The sequence below is a fragment of the Ornithorhynchus anatinus genome, chromosome 11 (assembly GCF_004115215.2).
Source record: "Ornithorhynchus anatinus isolate Pmale09 chromosome 11, mOrnAna1.pri.v4, whole genome shotgun sequence".
NCBI classification, from domain to species: Eukaryota; Metazoa; Chordata; class Mammalia; order Monotremata; family Ornithorhynchidae; genus Ornithorhynchus; species Ornithorhynchus anatinus.
Genome location: NC_041738.1, coordinates 51,140,475 through 51,160,412, shown reverse-complemented (window position 1 = coordinate 51,160,412; position 19,938 = coordinate 51,140,475). Strand labels below are relative to the sequence as shown.

The 19,938-nt window shown below is 54.0% G+C and overlaps 2 protein-coding genes across 2 annotated transcripts; both read left to right on the top strand.

The window, feature by feature from the left end:
* Window positions 1-4,720: 4,720 nt before the first annotated feature.
* On the top strand, window positions 4,721-17,281 carry FLYWCH1 (FLYWCH-type zinc finger 1). The gene is made up of 4 exons (XM_007660257.4): window positions 4,721-4,768; window positions 13,192-13,638; window positions 14,499-16,243; window positions 16,743-17,281. The coding sequence occupies exons 2-3, from the start codon at window positions 13,200-13,202 to the stop codon at window positions 15,491-15,493; spliced, it is 1,434 nt and encodes a 477-aa protein (XP_007658447.2). The 5' UTR covers window positions 4,721-4,768; window positions 13,192-13,199; the 3' UTR covers window positions 15,494-16,243; window positions 16,743-17,281.
* Window positions 17,282-17,393: 112 nt separating this feature from the next.
* Window positions 17,394-19,368, top strand: LOC120638695. The gene is made up of 3 exons (XM_039913588.1): window positions 17,394-17,439; window positions 18,207-18,282; window positions 18,425-19,368. The coding sequence occupies exons 2-3, from the start codon at window positions 18,244-18,246 to the stop codon at window positions 19,304-19,306; spliced, it is 921 nt and encodes a 306-aa protein (XP_039769522.1). The 5' UTR covers window positions 17,394-17,439; window positions 18,207-18,243; the 3' UTR covers window positions 19,307-19,368.
* The last annotated feature ends 570 nt before the right edge of the window (window positions 19,369-19,938 follow it).

The following is a 19,938-nucleotide window of genomic DNA, read 5'->3' as shown; positions in this document are numbered from 1 at the left end:
CTCGTGGACTCACAGTCTCCATCCCCATTTTATGGATGAGGTAACTGGGGCTCGGAGAAGTGAAGTGAATTGCCCAAGGTCACACAGCAAACAAGTGGCAGAGTCAGGATTAGAACCCATGACCTTCTGACTCCCAGGCCCAAGCTCTATCTACTGTTCCATGCTGATTCTCTAAACAGACACAAGTCCTGCCCACATGAGTTTACAGTCTAGAGGGACTGTAAACAAACGAGGCACTGGAGTGCAAGAGTCACAAGCAGAAGTGGAGTCAAGATGGCAGTGCCACATTTTGCCAGGAGCTGGATGGGGGTTGGAGCGGATGATGCCATTATTTTACAGGATGGTCCAGACAATTTTCAGACAATTTTTCTTAAACTGACCCTTGCCCCCTATAAGATCAATTAGGAGGTACTTTGTCTCGTATTTATTTTAATGAACTCGGGCAGCTCCGCCCTCTCCCAAGGTATCCTCGGACTCACTACCGGATTCACTTCTGCAGCAAAGAGTTGAGGAAGCCCTATGTTGATGGGGTGGGGGGACAATATGATAGAGACATTTCCTTCCACTGAAGAAAAGAGTAAGGAAGAGAAGAGGAGGAAAAGATCAGCCTCCATCTAACCTAAGCCACAGCTGGGATTCTACGAGTCTATTTTAAACCTCAACCCTGGGCAGGCTGGCTGCTCCCCGGGCCTGAGCCCTTGCTGTTTCAGAGGTTTAAAAGGAGCCGCTGAGCCGACAGCTAAAGCTCTCCAAGCTGCAGCTCAAAATAGAAGTACACCGACCAGATCAAAAGCAGAATGTGGGGACCTCATTTCTCAAGGGGGTTGAGATACCAGGATGGCCAGGGTACATGTTTCCAGGATCAGGGACAAGCATCCGTAGTCCCCTCAGGAGACCAGTAGCCCCTAAAGCAGGAGGAGAGACTGTGTGGCCTAGTGGACAGATCAAGAGCCTGCGTGCGAGTCAGAGGGTCCTGGGTTCCGATTCCACCTCTGCCACTTGTCTGCTGGGTGACCTTGGGCAAGACACTTCACTTTTCTGTACTTCAGTTCCCTCATCTGCAAAATGGGGATTAAGACTGGGAGACCCATGTGGGACATGGACTGTGTCCAACCTGATCAGCTTGCATCTACCCTTGAGTTTAGCCCAGTGCCTGGCAGCACTTAAAAATATCATTTAAAAAAAGAGGGCAAGAAGAGTACACCGGTAGTGCCCCCAGGATGAAACAACCAGAGATTAATTTGATATGCACCCCACCCTCAGCCCTTCAGCACTTATGTACAGATCCCTAATTTATTTATCTACATTAATTTCTGTCTCCCCCTCTAGACCATAAACCTGTGAGCTGGGAATCTACCTACTGATTCTGTTACATTGTCTTCTCCTAAGCACTTAGTACAGTGCTCTGCAAGCAATAAGCATCTACCTGTCTCCTGTTAGTCCGTACGCTCCCTGATGAAAGGAAGTCTCAGGACTTAGTACAGTGATCTGCACACAGAAGGTGCTCAATAAATACTCTTGATTGATTGATTACTGAGGGCAAAAACCTTGATTCATTCATTCTTTGTAACTTTTCCACAGCTGAGTGCAGGATGACAGACTTTCATTCATTCAATCGTATTTATTGAGCTTTTACTGTGTGCAAAGCACTCTACTCAACGCTTGGAATGTACAATTCGGCAACAGATAGAGACGATCCCTGCCCAATAATGGGCTCACAGTCTAAAAGGGGGAGACAGACAGCAGAACAAAACAAGTAGACAGGCATCAATACCATCAAAATAGAATCATAGATATACACACATCATTAATAAAATAGAGTATTAAATGACTTGTTAGTACTTCTCAAATGCAGCCATGGGAGGTTTCTGGGCAGACAGGGATGAAGGCAAGCAGAGACAGAGATAAAGCCAGAGAGACACCCCAACGGAGACAGAAACTGAGATCCCCCGGCAGTGGGAGAAGTTGGCAATGCATTCGAACATGCCGTGATTATTTGACAGGTTTCTGCTTGTTAGGCTCATAGCCTTAGGAACCACCAAAATGTTGTGGTAGTCACACAGTGTGGTTCCAACATTTTCTTTGGGAGCCACTGTTCTTCACACAGTGAGTGCTCAGTTCAGAGAGCACTTGGGGCTGCTGACGCTTCGCCGGGAGGACGGGAGTTGGAAACGTCTGGCTGAAAGACCCACAGAGCTGGAGGGGGCAGAGAAAAGGAGGAAGGGGAAGAGGGAGGATCTAAAAGGGCCAGGAGCTGGAGAAACTTTCTTAGGAGTATAGGAACAGGCCTGGAAAGGGGGAGGCTAAAGTAAGTGAGGTAGCTAGTGGTCCCAGGAGACGTCGGTCCTCCAGGGCAAGGATCAAGTTTACTAATGCTGTTATAATCTTCCAAGCATCTAGCACAGTGCTCAGCCCAGAGTAAGCACTCATAAACGAGAATCAGCTGTGTCCTAGTGGGTAGAGCATAGGCCTGGAAGTCAGAAGTATCTGGGTTCTAATCCCGGCTCTGCCACCTGAGCAAGTCACTTAACTTCCCTGTGCCTCAGTTACCTCATCTATAAAATGGGGATTGATAATAATAATGGTGGTATTTAAGCGCTTACTATGTGCAAAGCAATCTTCTAAGCGCTGGGTGGATACAAGTGATCAGGTTGTCCCACGTGGGGCTCACAGTTTTAATCCCCATTTTACAGATGAGGTAACTGAGGCACAGGGAAGTTAAGTGACTTGCCCAAAGTCACACAGGTGGCAAGTGGCGGAGCCGGGTTTAGAACCCATGACTTCTGACTCCCAAGCCTGGGCTCTTTCCACTGAGCCACGCTGCTTCCGACTGAGCCCCACATGGAACAGGGACTGTGTGCGACTGGATTAGCCTGTATCTACCTCAGCGCTTAGAACAGTGTGGGGCACATAATCTGCACTTAACAAATACCATAAGAAAACTTTAAAAATACTATTGACTGTTTACTCTTTTAATTCCTGAAAAGTTCCCAGAGTGTGTATTAGGGGCATGGAGTTAGCAGGGGAAGAGGGGGAGCGGCTGGGCCTCGGGTTTGGAAGTCCTTTGGACTCAGTTCGCTAATCTGATCCCGAGGGGAAAGGCCGGCCAAACATCGGGAGAGGCATGCCAAATGGAGGGAGTCGCATACCGGGCAGGACTGTTAAAACGGGCAACCTGAGTGTCCTAGATGCCCTCGGCCCCATTCTGGACATCTCTTCCCCCCTCACCCAACCCCCAACCCAGGAAAGCTTTTGACCGGCAGGCGGGGGAGTCACGGCGGCGAAGTCGGAGCCCGCAGAAATGGGTAAATAAAAACCAGGCGATGGGCCATTGCATGTGTCCCTCTCTCCGTCTTCCTTCTCCTTTCCAAAGTCCCCGCTGCCTTTCCCATCGCCACCTGTCAGCTGTGTGACTTTGGGCGAGCCACTTAACTTCTCGGTGCCTCAGTGACCTCATCTGTAAAAATGGGGATTATGAGAAGCAACGTGGCTCAGTGGCAAGAGCCCGGGCTTTGGAGTCAGAGGTCATGGGTTCGAATCCCGACTGCGCCACCTGTCAGCTGTGTGACTGTGGGCAAGTCACTTCACTTCTCTGTGCCTCAGTTACCTCATCTGTAAAATAGGGATTAAGACTGGAAGCCCCACGTGGGACAACCTGATTCCCTTGTATCTACCCCAGCGCTTAGAACAGTGCTCTGCACATAGTAAGCTCTTAACCAATACCAACATTATTATCTCCCCCAGCGCCTAGAACAGTGCTGGGCACACAGTAAGCACTTAACAAATACCAACATTAATTAAGACTGTGAGTCTCATGTGGGACAACCTGATTACCCTGTATCTCCCCCAGCGCTTAGCACAGTGCTCTGCACATAGTAAGCGCCGAACAAACACCAACATTATTATTCTTATTCTTTCCCTCAGGTCCTTTCCCATCGTGCACCTCGCCCAGCTGGGCCTCCGCTCCCCCGCAAATTCCGGCCCCGACCGCCGGGCCAACAAGGAAGGAGCGAAAAAGGGAAAAAACACCCCAGCAAGCTCCGCCCCCGCGGCCCGCCCCCGGGCTGGGGGCACTGCAATGCGGGGCGCCCGCGGCTTCCCGGGCAGTCCCCTCGGTTTTGGCCGACGAAAGTGGCCCGGGCGGAATTGAGGGGAGCCGCGCCGCCCGCATTGCGCACGCGCAGAAGGGGGACCGCCCCGCCTCCCTTCCAGGCCCCGCCGTCCGCATTGCGCACGCGCAGAAGCAGGACCGCCCGCATCGCGCACGCGCAGGAGCGGGATTTCCCTCCCCCCTCCCGCCCCCCCCCACACACAGCCCCCCTTCAGGCCCCGCCGCCCGCATCGCGCACGCGCAGGAGCGGGATTTCCCTCCCCCCCCCGCCCACACACACACACACACACACAGCCCCCCTTCAGGCCCCGCCGCCCGCCTCGCGCACGCGCAGGAGCGGGATCGCCCCTCTCCCCCCACACACACGGCCCCCCTTTCAGGCCCCGCCGCCCGCATCGCGCAGGCGCAGGAGCGGGACCGTTTTCCCCCCCCTCCAGGCCCCGCCGCCCGCATGGCGCACGCGCAGGAGCGGGGCCGCCCCCTCCCCCAACGTCGAGCCGCGCGGCCCCGACCCCGGCTCGCTGATTGGTGACCGAGGGCACGTGCTGCCCTGTTTCCGGCTCGCCCCGCCCCCCTCTTCGTCGTCTACCCCCCCCCCCGCCCCCGCCCGGCCGCCTCCGCACATCCCCGGGGCCCCGTTGCCCTCCCCGCCTCAGGGTAAGTGGGGTGAGGTGGCGTCCGGGACGGGGCCGTGTGGAGGCTCCGGTTCCCCACCCCGACTAGGGCCCCTGATGGCGGTTTTCCCGCCCTTCCCCGCCCCCCCGGGGCCCGGCTGAGGCGGCCGTGCTGCGCGAGGGGCGCCCGACCCACCGGCGCCCCCTACCGGCCGCTTCGCGGAGATGCAACGTGGCTCGGCGGCAAGAGCCCGGCCTGGGGAGGCAGAAGTCGTGGGTTCTAATCCCGCCACCGGTCAGCTGGGTGACTTGGGACAAGCCACTCATTCATTCAATAGTATTTATTGAGCGCTTACTATGTGCAGAGCACTGTACTAAGCGCTTGGAATGAACAAGTGGGCAACAGATAGAGGCAGTCCCTGCCGTTGGACGGGCTTACGGTCTAATCGGGGGAGACGGACAGACGAGAACGATGGCAATAAATAGAGTCGAGGGGAAGAACATCTCGTAAAAACAATGGCAACTAAATAGAATCAAGGCGATTTCATTTCATTAACAAAATAAATAGGGTAATAAATATAAATAAATATCGCCTTCACTGTGCCTCAGTTACCTCAGCGTGGCTTAGTGGAAAGAGCCCGCGCTTGGGAATCAGAGGTTATAGGTTCGAATCCCGGCTCTGCCACCCGTCATCTGTGTGACTGTGGGCAAATCACTTCACTTCCCTGGGCCTCAGTGACCTCAACTGTAAAATGGGGATTAACTGTGCGCCTCACTTGGGACAACTTGATTACCCTGTATCTCCCCCAGCGCTTAGAACAGTGCTCTGCACATAGTAAGCGCATAACAAGTACCAACATTATTATTATTACCACCTCATCTGTCAAATGGGGATTTAAGACTGAGTCCCACTTTCATTCAGTTGTATTTATTGAGCACTCACTGTGTGCAGGGCACTGTGCTAAGCGCTTGGAATGGACAATTAGACAACAGATAATAATGGTGGTATTTGTTAAGCGCTTACTATTGCCAAGCACTGTTCTAAGCGCTGGGGTACACTTGGAGGAGGAGCGTGGCTCAGTGGAAAGAGCCCGGGCTTGGGAGTCAGGGCTCATGAGTTCGAATCCCAGCTCTGCCACTTGTCGGCTGTGTGACTGTGGGCAAGTCACTTAACTTCTCTGTGCCTCAGTTCCCTCATCTGTAAAATGGGGATTAAGACTGTGAGCCCCACGTGGGACAACCTGATTCCCCTATGTCTACCCCAGCGCTTAGAACAGTGCTCGGCACATAGTAAGCGCTTAACAAATACCAACATTATTATGACATGGGTTCTAATCCCGACTCCGCTGCTTGACAGCTGGGTGACTTTGGGCAAGTCACTTAACTTCTCTGGGCCTCAGTGACCTCATCTGTAAAATGGGGATGAAGACTGGGCCCCATGTGGGACAACCTGATCACCTTGTATCCTCCCCAGCGCTTAGAACAGTGCTTTGCACATAGTAAGCGCTTAACAAATACCAACATTATTATTAGATACAAGGTAATCAGGGTGTCCCACGTGGGGCTCACAGTCATAATCACCATTTGACAGATGAGATCACTGAGGCCCAGGGAAGTGACTTGCCCAAAGTCACACAGCTGATAAGTGGCAGAGCCAGGATTAGAAACCATGACCTCTGACTCCCAAACCTGGGCTCTTTCTACTAAACCACACCGCAGATAGAAACAATCCCCGCCCAACAACGGGCTCACAGTCTAAAAGGGGGAAACAGCAAAACAAAACAAAAAAACCCCACGTGGAACAACCTGATTACCTTGTATCCCCCCCCAGCTCTTAGAACAGTGCTTGTCACATAGTAAGCACTTTAACAAATACCATCATTATTACTATTTAAAGCGGCCCTCGCCGCCGGGCTGGTTTTCCCAGCGCCCATGTGGGCGTGGTCCTCGCCTTTTACAAGGCGGCATCACCTCTGATTTTCCGTGCCAGCAGAGAAGAGCCCATTACCAAAACTCAGTTATATTTGCCCCGGGGATGTGTCTTTGTGGTTCAGAGTACCAGCCACAGAGTTGAAAACCGCGATGAAAATGTTTATTTGTCTGGCTCTTTGACCATCCTTTTTTCTCACCCTATTTTGACTTTTTTCTTTCGGCTGCATCGTTTACCCGAATCCTCTTATTATTAATTCGCTGTTTCTGAGAAACCCAGTGGCATGGGATTAAACTAAATCAGGTTGGACACAGTTCATGCCCCACATGAGGCTCACAGTTTTAATCCCCATTCTTCAGATGAGGTAATTTAGGCGCAGAGAAGTAAAGTGACTTGTTCAAGGTCACACAGCAGATAAGTGGAGGAACCAGAATTAGAACTCAGGTCCTTCTGACTCCCAGGCCTGTGCTCTATCCACTAGGCCATGCAGTTTCTCATGCTCTTGGGTTTCCCACAATCAATCAATCATATTTATTGAGTACTTACAGTGTACAGTATACTGTACTAAGCGCTTCAGAGAGTACAATATAACACATTCCCTGCCCACAATGAGGTTACAGTCTAGTTTATAGTCTCCCCCTTAGATTATATGTGGGACAAGTAATGTGTCCAGTCTGTTTATGTGGTATCTATAGCGATTAGTACAGTGCTTGGCACATAGGAGGCTCAGAGTTACTTTGCTTCCCCCATCCCCGTTTCCTCCCCACCTGCCTCCCTCAGGAATCTTCATTGTGTTTATTTAGTCTCATCACTCTGCAAGGCTTCAGTCCTTGGCAGGGAACGGGTGATTAAGAGTTCATAGGGACAGAGAGGAAGTCACCTCTCCGACAGAAATGCAACCCTGGTAATCGAGAGGCTACTGTTAAGACTGTGTTTCATGAACTGGAGGACTTGGGGAAGAGAAAGTAGTAGACATCTGACATATTGCCTAATAGCCTCCCCACTGTTTTAGGCAGATATTTATTCTCTCACACCACTTACTGTTGTTGACTCATTTTTTGGGTACTCATCACCTCCAATAAACACCATTATTATGTCATCGTCCCCTCTTCCCACTTTTTTTTAAACATACAAGCTAATCTACCACATGGGGCTCACAGTCTTAATCCCCATTTAACAGAGGAAGGAATCGAGGCATAGAGAAGTTAAGTGACTTGCCCGAGGTCACACAGCAGACAAGTGGCAGACCCAGGTTCTTCTGACTCCCAGGCCCTTGGCCTATCTACTAGGCCACACTGCTTCTCCAGGTTCCAAAAAGATGCTTACAGCATGACACCCGTGCCAGCGGTTTGGGGATTGTGGTGTGTGGGTATGTTTAATAAGGATTGTTAGGGAGCCCAAGTGGCAGAGAACCCCCAGGGAAATAGGAGTTCAAGAAAACCCCAAGATGCCACAGCTCTGACGATGATGATCTTGGCTATTAGCTCCTGGTGGGAAGAAACCAGCCTGGAGGAGGAGTAAGAGGAGCACACAGAGGCAGCAGCCTTCAGACCCAGAAAAATTAGGGGTCCTAGGCTGCAGGGGCGACGTGGGGCTCCAGAGCGAATATCAGTGACATCCAGGTGGAAGTGGGCCTCTTGGAAATCAGCACCCTAAGTCCTGCCCAGCAACTCTGTCCTAAGAAGGGGGCACCTCTGGGATTTCTGGAGACCCCAGATTTCCCTTCCCTGTCAGTTCTGTGCCCCAGGTACAGGTCTTGACTTCCTAGCCAGCACTCGCTTCCTGGTCAGGACCCAGGTATCCTGGACCCCAGACTCCTCCCCAACCCCTCTCCTTCAAATGCCGGCCTGGGAGCCCCTTCTCCCCTTAGGCCTCTTTCTCTAGAGAAGCAGTGTGTCTTAGTGGCGAGAGCCCAGACTTGGGAGTCAGCGGTTGTGGATTCTAATCCCAGCTCCGCCACTTGCCTGCTCTGTGACCTTGGGCAGACCGCTTAACTTCCCTGTGCCTCAGTTACCTCATCTGTAAAATGGAGATTAAGACTGTGAGCCCCAGGTGGGACAACCTGATTACCTTGTATCTACCCCAGTGCTTAGAACAGTGCTTGGCTCATAGTAAGTGCTTAACAAATACCATTATTATTATTCTAATCGTGGCTATGCCACTTGTTTGCTGTGTGACCTTGGGCAAATCCCTTCACTTCTTTGGGCCTCAGTTCCTTCATTTGTAAAATGGGGATTAAGTCTGTGAGCCCCAGGTGGGACAACCTGATTACCTTGTATCTACCCCAGTGCTTAGAACAGTGCTTGGCTCATAGTAAGTGCTTAACAAATACCATTATTATTATTCTAATCCTGGCTATGCCACTTGTTTGCTGTGTGACCTTGGGCAAATCCCTTCACTTCTTTGGGCCTCAGTTCCTTCATTTGTAAAATGGGGATTAAGTCTCTGAGCCCCATGTGGGACAACGTGATGACCTTGTACCTACATCAACACTTAGAACACACAGTACATATAGCACTTACATATATAGCACATAGTAAGTGCTTAACAAAAACCATCATTATCATTATTATTACTCTCTGCTGCTGTCATCCTAAAGCCACAGCCAGAATTGTGTCTCTGGTCTCCTGTTCTCCCTCCCACTGGTTGGGTGGGGGGTATTTTACAGGACTGGATCCCTACCCTGGGGGCACGGGGTGGAGTCTGGATCCCATTAGATTCACCTCAAACAATCAATGGCGTTTATTGGACATTTACTATGAACAGAGCACCATACTGAGGAGCTGGGAGCATACGATACAACAGAGTGGGCTAGATGTGGTTTTTGCCCACAAAGAGCTTACTGTCTAGAGGACAGATTTTAAAATAAAGCACAGACCCTCTCCCATCCCTAGAAGAAGATAATGTATGATTTCCCAGTGCGTAGTATGGTGCTTTGCACAGCGTAAAGGTCTAATAAATGCTGTTACTACTTTCACCGCTGAGTAGAGACGGCAGAGCAAACTCCCACCATGACCCAGGCTTAACTGTGGTATTTGTTAAGGGCTTACTATGTGCCAAGCACTTTTCTAAGTGCTGGGGGTAGATACAGGATAATCAAATTGGACACAGTCCCTGTCTCACATAGGGCTCACAGTGTAAATTGGAGGAGGGAGGATTTAATCCCCAATTTACAGACGAGGTAACTGAAGCACAAAGAAGTTAAGCTATTTGCCTACAGTCACACAGAAAGCAAGGGGCAGAAGCCGGAATAGAAACCAGATCCTCTGGCTATTTCCTGTAGAAAGGAAGCTCGTTGTGGGCAGGGAACATGTCTACCAACTCCATTATATTGTTACATCGTATGCTCCCAAGTGCTGAGTAAAGTGCTCTGCACACATTAAGCACTCAGAATGTACGATCGATTGATTTCCACTAGGCTACCCAACTGCAGTTGGGTCTCCCCCACCCCCTTCCCTATCATTTAGTCAATCAATCACTGGTATTTAGCATTTACTGTGTGCAGAGCACTGGACTAAATGCTACAACAGAGTTAGTAGACATGATCTCTGCCCATAAGGAGCTTGTAGTCTAGAGGAATGGCCCACCTCTCTCCTCACACCCTCTGAAGTAGAGTTGGACCTCTTCCGGGGGTCACTTGGCACCACGTCATCTATCTGATGTTTAAGTTACAATTCCCCGAGCAGGCCGTCTTATCCGTTCTATCCATTTCTGTCCTTCCACGTACAGTGCTCTGCACAGAGTAAATGCTCAAGAAATACCACTGATTGATTGATCCTGCCAATGTCCAGCTCACTTATCCATCTTGTTACCCAGATAGAACTGGGTCCTGCTGGCTTGGGTCCTGGAGAGTCCCTGGTGAAAGTCACTGGGTGATAAGTGACCCGATTAGGGGAGGAGGACAAGGGGACAGTCATAAGAGTGTAGGGGGAGAAGGTAAGGAGAGGCCCTGAGGGGCAGAGCCTGCATACATGCGGGGAAGCAAAAGTGAAACTCCAATCCCAGCAGGTTTCCTGCAGCTACTCACCACTTCCCAGAAGCGGAAGTGCTGGACCCAGAAATTCAGGGCTGGGAAGGTTGGGGCAGGCTGCGGGAGGAGCACAGGTTGAGCCCTCCTTGGGGAAGGGAAGGGCCGGACCAGAGCTGGCCCTGGTTCCAGCCAGCGGCATTATCAGTGACAGGAAATAAGCAGGCGAGGATCCTTCGCGCAGGATGGGACAAAGCAGTGAGTCCAGCGGGAAGAGCAGTGAGTCCGGCCTGGTCTGCAGTCGACCCCCTCCCCACCCTCAAAACCCGTAACTGGGATACCAACCATGATAACTGAACTATTCGAGAAGCACTTACGATGGGCCCAGCTAAAGTGCTGCAGCGGACATAGTATAATCAGATTGGACACAATCCCGGTGCCACCTGGGGCTCCCGGCCCGAGGGGGAGAGCGACCCCAAACCAGAAGAGAACATTTTGTTCGCCATGGCCCTAGAACCCACATCTGTAAGTTTCCACTACCATAACCTCTTGATCCTGGCCCAAATGATTCCACTGCTCCCAGACATCTTTCCTTTTTTCCTTCCCCAGCGTGCCCCCTCACGCCGCCTTTCCCTGGACTAACCCCCAAAATGCCTTTGGTTGCCTTGGGTCACCAGCTGGGCACCCAGCCTGCCTCGTTCCCTGGGGAAGCAAGGCGTAGAAAGGGCTTGATGGGTTGTGGTGGTGGGGGGACGACACTGAACTAGCCTCTTGCCCACTGTATTTCCCCCTTGTGAAGCGTGGGGCTCCCTGCGAGGAGGCACCCAAGGGACCTATCCCATAGGACCTCAGGGTAAAAACTGTCCAACTCCCCGAGCCACTGGCTGACCGGCCGCTGGGCCGTTGCCATGGGGGAAGAGGAGGAGAACAGGCTGCCGACGTCCCGTCCCCCAGCGCTTATTCTAGTGGTTGGGCCTGAGTACTCAGTCGGTTTTCAGTAAATACAGGTGGTTGACTGAGTGTTGCACTTGAGATTTGACTGAAAAAGACTTGGCCTCAGGGTTGGGCGATGAAGTGTTTTATTTTTGAAAGAGCCAGGGCAATTTATGGGGCTGTGAATGGCTCCAACCTTACTCTCAGTCAGTCAGTCTCAGTATTTATTGAACACTGGGTGCAGAGCACTGTACTGGGCACTTGGAGGATAACAGTAAAAGTTAAAGACACAGTCTTCAGCCTTGAGGAGCTTTCACTGGTGTACCCCGAGCGCTGGGAAGACACTGGTCAGAGTCGAAAAGTGAGTAAGCCAAAGCACTGAGGTTTCTGGGATCGGAACATAGCATGCAAGAGACGTGAGGCTGGGCCAGGGTGAGCCAAAGCAGAGAAGATTGTGAGATGTGAGCCTGACCTACAAGAGGCGTGAGGCAGGGCCAAGGCAAGACACTGGCCTGGGTCATCAGTTTGCCTGGGAAATAACAGAATGTAAACTGCAAGGTCCTCCCTCAGACTGAAAGCTCCTGTGGGCAGGGCTAATGTCCCACTGGACTCTCTGCTTTGTCCCATCCTGCACGAAGGATCCTCACCTGCTTATTTCCTGCCGCTGATATTGCCGCTGGTTGGAACCAGGGCCAGCTCTGGTCCGGCCCTTCCCTTCCCCAAGGAGGGCTCAGCCTGTGCTCCTCCCGCAGCCTGCTCCAGGGCTCGCTGCCCCAACCTTCCCAGCCCTGAATTCCTGGGTCCTACACGTGCTTCTGGGAAGTGGTGAGTAGCTGCAGGAAATCTGTTGGGATTGGAGTTTCACTTTTGCTTCCCAAGCACTTAGTAATAATGTTGGTATTTGTTAAGCGCTTACTATGTGCCAAGCACTGTTCTAAGTGCTGGGGTAGACATAGGGGAATCAGGTTGTCCCACGTGGGGCTCACAGTCTTAATCCCCATTTTACAGATGAGGGAACTGAGGCACAGAGAAGTTAAGTGACTTGCCCACAGTCACACAGCCGACAAGTGGCAGAGCTGGGATTCGAACTCATGAGCCCTGACTCCAAAGCCCGTGCTCTTTCCACTGAGCCACGCTGCTCTGTGTGCAGTAATAATAATAATAATAATAATGATGGTATTTGTTAAGTGTTTATTCTGTGCCATGTACTGTTCTAAGGTAATCAGGTGGTCCCATGTGGGGTCACAGTCTTAATCCCCATTTTACAGATGAGGTAACTGAGGCACAGAGAAGTTAAGTGACTTGCCCAGTCATACAGCTGACAAGTGGCAGAGCCGGGATTAAAACCCACGACCTCTGACTCCAAATCCTGTCTCTTTCCACTAAGCCATGCTGCTTCTCCAAAATTACAAATAAATACCATTGATTGAATGACTCCCTCCAATCCTCATATTTTTCTGGGAAACGGCTTGGGAGTGAGAGAAGGTCGGGGGGTGGGTTGGTCTCTGGGCATTGAGAAGGTGGGTGCCTGCGAGCACCCGACCCCCAGCCCGTCCCTCCTCCGTGCTTAAGGTAGGGGGTCTGCGTTTCCCCCCGGCTACTAATTTCGCTGCCGGGTCTCGTCCTCTCACCTCAGGTGTTGCCATGCCTCTGGAGTTCTTGCCGACTTGCTATGGAGGCAGCTTCCTCGTGTACGACTCCTTCCTGTATAAGAAGGAGAAGGCCATCGGGAACAAAGTGTACTGGAGGTGCCGGGACCACGCCGACTACCCCTGCAGCGGCCGAGCCGTGACAGTGGGCCAGAGGGCCACGGTGACGCACGGCCACTGCCACGCTCCCGACATGCTGGACTTGGCCGCTCGCAGGAAGCAGCAGGAGATCACGGACACGGTGCTGGGGGAAGGTCCGGGCAACACACGCAAGCGCGTCGGGGCGCTGCTGGGCGGCGTGGACCAGTTCCTGTCGGCCCGCATGTCTAGCACCGGCAGCCTGACCAGGACCATTGAGAGGCTACGCTCCAGGCACCACACCAGGTCCTGGACGCCCTCCCGGGCCCTGCCGGAGGGCCCCAGGAGGAGGGCAGGTGAGTGCCCCACCCTGGAGGGAGGGACCTAGCTTTCTGGCCGAACGGAGGGGCTGCCCCTCCTCCTCAAAACTGGCCAACTCACCAGTTGTAGCTGCCGGGACCTGAAAGGATATGGTCCGGGATCTCCTCCAGCTAAGGGAGCTGGGGGACACGGGGTGGGGCTGCACTGGGGACCAGAAGAGCCTGCAGTTCAGCCCCGTGACCCCGACCCTTCCCAGGGTTGGGGAGTCTTTCCCTGGAGAGAATCAGGGGTTGCCAGGGCCGATGGGGTAGGGATGGGAACCATGTTGATAATGTCCCCGTGATTTGTTGTACACTCTAGTTTTTCCAACACACCTCTCCAGCTTGGGCTCACTTTATCCTATTGACATACATACATGTGGGGTAAGGAGAGGCTGGGGTTATTATTCCCACTTTACCGACGAGGAAACTGAAACCCAGGGAGAGTCAGTGACTTCCCCAAGGTCATGCATAATGGAAGGGGCAGAGCTGGGGCTGGAAACCAGGTCTCCAGACTCCCCAACACCCCAGCCGATCCCGAGCCGTCAGTCGGCCCAGGGGAGGCCAGGACCCTTTGATCCTGCCCCTCCATGCCCCTTCTCTTAGTGGAAAGACCCCGGGCTTGGGAGTCAGAGGTCGTGGTTCTAATCCCAGCTCTGCCACTGATCAGCTGTGTGACTTCGGGCAAGTCACTTCACTTCTCTGTGCCTCAGTTCCCTCGTCTGTAAATGGGGATGAAGACTGTGAGGTCCACCTGGGACAACCTGATTAACTTATATCTACTCCAGTGCTTAGAACAGTGCTTGGCACATAGTAAGGGCTTAACAAATACCATCATCATCATCTCTATCCCCCAGGTGGCCGGAGGTCAGCACGGGCTTCTGAGCAGAGACCGCCCCCTCCCTCCCAATGCCTAAGCACTGGCACCCAGCCTCTACTATCTGCCAGCCTTGAGGAGGTGGTGGGCAGGGCCTTGAGCCCGGGTAGGCAACCAACACTGCCCTCGCCATCCTGCTGCCATCCTGAAGCCCCTGCCCGGCCCTTCCCCTCATCCACTGGGGAAGAGGCCGGGGGTGGGCCACTGGGCCTGGTGCAGCCAAAGGAAGAGGAGGTAGAAGAGGCAGAGGAGGAGGAGACAGCGGTGGCAGGAGGGAACTCCCCGGACTTCTTCAGCTTCCGGCTGTCCTCAGACGCCACCAGCGGCCTGTGGTTGTCAGCCCCCGGGAGCACAGCCACGGAGGGGGAGGGGGAGGCCAGGGTGCCGGCCACTGAGGAGGCAACGGCTGGGTCGGCCACAGACAGAGACGAGATGGGCCTCGAGGCCATCCTTCATGACCCCGTGGATCCCCAGCTCCTCTGCTTCGAGCGGAAGCAGCAAGTGGAGGAGTTTTACCACCACCTCTTCCACCACATGGCCCAGGGGGAGCAAGCCCACCGTGAAGCCCCCCGCAGCAATGACCGACTGGCAGGCGCCATCCAAGAACTGGCTGCCAGCCAGCGGGAGCTGGCCCGGGAGCTGGCCACGGGCCAGAGGGAGCTGGCCAGAGGGCAGAAGGCGGTGGCCAGTGCCCTCTGCCAGCTGGCTGAGGGTCACCTGGTCTTAGCCCGGGCCCTAGGGAGGGGGATGGCGGGGCTGGCGCCCAAGCTACTGGGCGCCGAGCCGGTCCCAGGGGCCCCAGACGCATCGCTGGCCTCGGGTCCCACGGCGGGGAGACGGTCCCTGCATGGTCAGTGCCCACGCCAGCCTCCGGGTTCCTCCTTGGGCAGGGAGCCCCCGACAGAACGAGAGCAACCAGGCCATTCCCAACAGGGCTTCCTGAAGCCTGAGCTGTCGGGCTCACCCCTCCCCTAGAGGATTTAGGGGGCTGCGATGGTCCACCTCGCCATCTTCTGGGGGCCAAGGGAGGCCAGAGCCAGTGACTATGCCATTTTGTTATTTGGGAAGTTGATGGGGGTTGAGGGGTGTTTCCTCTCCTTTCACTTTTGCCCAGGTTTGGGCATCTCTCTGTTTCAGTTCTATGGGGTCATTTCCCCCCAGGGCCACTCCACCCCAGAGTGTCTCCCTCCCCAGGCCCTTGTTCCATCGATGTTGGTTCCGTGCTGGCCGAGGGCAGGTCCTGTCCCAGCTTCCCGGCCCCCAGCCCCTGCTCCGGCTGGAAGAGAACCTGCCTCCTGCCTGTGGCTGAGGGCTGGTGTTTGCCCAGCCCCACCTGTGGACTGGTGTCTGGGAGGGGTATATCCTGAAGAGGCAGGAGCAGATGGGGGTGGTCTTTGGCCCCAGCAGCGGCTCCCTTTGGGAGAGAGTTCTTCACCCTGCCTGGGGCTCCTGGTTCCCCTGAATTAGGGTTGCTGCCCCCATTCGTTCCTGCTGCCAGATTAGGGCCCAGCTCCCCAGTCTCTCCCCAGTGCATCACCTTCCACCCCCAATCAGTCTGGCCCAAAGGATCAGCTGTCCTGCTCCTCCCCACCATCAGCCACCCTGCTTCGGGGGTGTGGAGCCCCCCGCTTCCACAAGATTGGACGGTAGAGCCTCAGATGACCGATGACCCGGGATGCCAGCGGACCAACCTGCAGCCCGGCTGGGCATGGACTTGCCAGGGAGGTAGGAAGGAACACTGGAGAAGGCAGATAGGCCCACTGCATTTCGGCGCTGGGGGTAATTGGGTAGCTGTGTTTGTGGGCACTGGCCTCTCTCAGTTGTAGCTTTCCCTTTATCCTGTAGACTTCCCTTCTGCTCACTTCTGAGGCTCCGGGATTTCTCTGACCCCCGAGCTGGGCTGTGTGGGACTCAGGGTTTCTGGGTGCTAGCCTCGTGTAGCAGAGGGACCGGGCATATGGGAAGGGGGTACATCATCAAGTTCCCCCAAAGGAGCCGTCATATCCCGGATCAGTCAGTGGTATTTATTGAGCACTTATTATGTGCAGAGCACTGTATTAAGCACTTGGGAGAGTACAATGCAATAGAAAGCAGACGTGATACCTTGCCCATAACAAGCCTTTTTAAAGTCTAGAAATCACTGGCCGGATCCCAACCCGGGCATTCTTGGCTGTAGGTTGTTAGTGTGGATTGGCTTCAATCCCTTCGCTTCCTTTCTCCTCAGACCCTTCTTGTCCCAGAGAGAGACCTCAGAGAGGATGTGGGCAAGGCAGGACAGGCACTGGAAGGCCCCCTGTCCCCGACAGGAGCTCTTTTTTCCTAACAAGCAGCTCAAGGGAAGGCAAGTGAGCCCTTGCCCCAGCCCTGACCCCAGCCCCAACCCTTTAGCTTCTTAGCTCTCAGGCAGAGCCCACCTTCCTTGAAGGGCCAGTTGGGTGTACAGCCTGAGGCCTGAGCCTCCTCCTCTTCCTGCCACTCATGTCTCCACATTCTCTGCACTTTTGGGGGTTCCTCTTTCCCGTTTGTTACAATTGCCCACCACTTGCTGACTGACCTATCAGTGCTCCTAAATTTGGCCAGAGGTGGTTACGTCAGGAAGAGATATGGAACGCTTTCATCCCAATAGGTCACAGGAGTCAGAAGTCAAAGTTCAGTTTCTGCCACCTCCCTGCTCGGGGAGAGGGGTGCTGGAGTAAGGGGTCAGATCAAAGCAGGGCCAAGGTTGATGTATTGTGTACTGAGAGTGACAACCTTTTCTAATGGTCACACCCAACCCATCCCTCCCCTTTTCCCTCACTGGGCTGGATACTGAATGCAAAAGTCCATTCCAAAGATCACATCTTACTCATATATCTTCCCTGTCCACCCCACAATCTCTCTCCCTGGACTTTCCAGAGCCAGGCAGCCGCAGCAGCTGTTTGGTGAGCATCATGCTGGGGACTGGAGTCTGAGGCAAAAGGGGAAACTGGAACGGCTGGGGAGCTGGAGGAAGGAGGCTTAGAGCTGTGGGGCCGGGGCATTCCTGGGGAGCCTTTGTGAGAGGCAGGTGATTCAAGCGGAGGCTGAGCCTGGATGGGCTCTGGGGGTTGGGGTCTGAGCCCGCTTCGCCTCATGGGTCTCCAAGGGCCGAGAGATGTCACTCAGGACCACAGAGGCACAAAAGCCCATTGGATGGAAGTGGGGCTTTTCTGGAGAAACGAGAAAGTCCAGAATCCAGGAGAAATGGGAACCCGGGAGAAGGCTGAGTTCAGTTAGGGATGTCACCACCCTCAGACCCTTTTGGAGCTGCCTTCCTACCCCCACCTCCAGAGCCCTGGCTGCCTGCCCCTGGTTGGGGGTGGGGGATGCAGAGGAAGAGCAGCCTTGTCTGCTGGAAGAGGGCTCAGAAGCCCCGTTCTGGCCAGAGGTGGACGGGTTAGCCAGAGAGGTGTAGCCTGCCCCTCGCAGACACTTGTCCATCATCAAGAAGCCACTCAGGTTAGCCTGAGTCTAGAGTGTAGTGGTGGGAGGGCACCTGGGTCCTGGGAGTTGATGGGGGCTTGTGATGAGGAGAAGCCAGCTATGGAGCGGGAATCCTTGATCCGGGCAACAGAGTCAGGGGACGGAGCTGGGGGCCGGGGCTACCTGGGTTTTAGAGTGAGGCAATAATTTGTAGACTCCTGTCATCTCCCCCACCCCAACTCCCCAGGAGCCCCAACTCGTCACCTCTGGAAAAGGCCTCAGCCATGGAAGCTGGACAAGGGAAAGATGGGGAGTCTGTCAAGGTAAGCTGGGCGCCAGCCTTTCAGTCCCGTCGTGGGTCCCCAGTCAGTCCCCCAAGCTCCTTTGCCCAGCCACCATCCTTCATCCTTCAACTCCCAGTCTGTTCCTTCAACCCCGTCTCTCCCTTCCCGTCCCACTCCCCAGGGTCCGAGGCCTGAGAGTCCTACCTCCCGACTACTTTCCCATAACCTCCAGACCCAAACACTGGAGGCTCTTCTGTCTGCCATCCCTCCCGACTCGCTGAGCTTCATCACCTCACAGTGGGCCGCAATCGAGTCCGGCTCCCCCATGGCCCCCTGCGGCAAGGAGCTGGACAAGACCGTGACTGCCCTGAGGGAGATGCTCCAGGCCAAGGCCCCACCCGCCCTCACCTCCACCTTGAGCTCCGTGGGTGGTCTGCTGGACCTTGTGCTGCAGGCAGATGTGGTGCAGGTGGCAGGAGGTGAGGAGGAACTACAGGCCCTGGAGACCCTGAAGTCCATGCTTCAGAAGGAGAAAGCCATCCCCGCCACCTCCTCCCCAGCCCCAGCTGCCCTGCCGGCCACCGCCCCGCCGCCGGCCACCCCTCCTGCCCCATTGAGCAAGCCCCTGGCGAAGAAGTTGTTGAAGCTGGTGTTGAAGGCAGGTCTGATCCAAGTGGAATCCCTATCTGGACTGGATCTGCTGCAGCTGGTGATCTCTCTGGGACTGCTGGGCTATTTGGGCAAGGTATCTGGCCTGGCTGGGGACACCCTCAGGGGCCTGGTGAACCACACCAAGGGCTCGGTCCAATCCGTGGCTAACTTGCCCAGGGCCAAGGTTGAAGGCTGGGCCAGCGAAGGGGAGAGAGCCGAGGCCTGGGTGACAAATTTAGCCAGGGAGGGAGTCAGAGCGACCGTGGGGGCCATCAGAGGAGCTGTCGTGGGAGCCCTGGGCACCGCCGTGGGATCAGTCTTTGGGTGGCTTCCCGGTTTGGCTCCCTCTGAGTTGAGCCTGACGGGACAGCCGATGGCAGAGGAGGAGGCCTGTTCCCCAAATGAATGCTGAATGAAAAGAGAGAGCAGTTTTCTTAGGGGAATTTTAATAAAAATCACAAATCACCTCCCCCAGGCTGGGTCTTGTCCTCTTTGAATGGCTATATTGTTGGCTACATTTTTTCCACAAATTTGTGTTCTGAAATGGGATCTGTTCCAGAACGCCAAAAAAAAAAATGACATTTCTTTATGTGCTATATACTGTTACATTAAGCATCAGTGAACTATAGTTTAAGCTCTGTTAAGGTGACTCAAAGAATACCATCGCAACATTAAATGAGAAGTTATTGCATATCACCGATCCATCAATAGTATTTATGAAGAGCTTAACTGTGTGCAGAACACTGTACTGAAACCTGGGAAAGTACAATAGAGTTAGGTTACCTGCCCTCCAGGAGCTTGTAATCTCACAGGGGAGATTTTGAGTCTTCATAGAAGTCTTCATAAGAGAAGCAGCATGGTCTCATGGAAAGAGCATGGGCCTGGGAGTCAGAGACCATAGGTTCTAATCCCAGCTCCACCATTTGTCTGCTGTGGGGCCTTGGGCAAGTCACTTCACTTTAGAGAAGCAGTGTGGCTTAGTGGAGGGAGCCCAGGCTTGGGAGTCAGAGGTCGTAGGTTCTAATCCTGGCTCGGCCACTTATC

Excerpts from the sequence above, each read along its gene's own strand:
- FLYWCH1 (XM_007660257.4), top strand. The coding sequence starts at position 13,200 with ATGCCTCTGGAGTTCTTGCCGACTTGCTATGGAGGCAGCTTCCTCGTG. Across the intron at positions 13,639-14,498 it reads GGGCCCCAGGAGGAGGGCAG|GTGGCCGGAGGTCAGCACGG; the intron begins GTGAGTGCCCCA and ends TCTATCCCCCAG.
- LOC120638695 (XM_039913588.1), top strand. The coding sequence starts at position 18,244 with ATGGAAGCTGGACAAGGGAAAGATGGGGAGTCTGTCAAG. Across the intron at positions 18,283-18,424 it reads AAGATGGGGAGTCTGTCAAG|GGTCCGAGGCCTGAGAGTCC; the intron begins GTAAGCTGGGCG and ends CCCACTCCCCAG.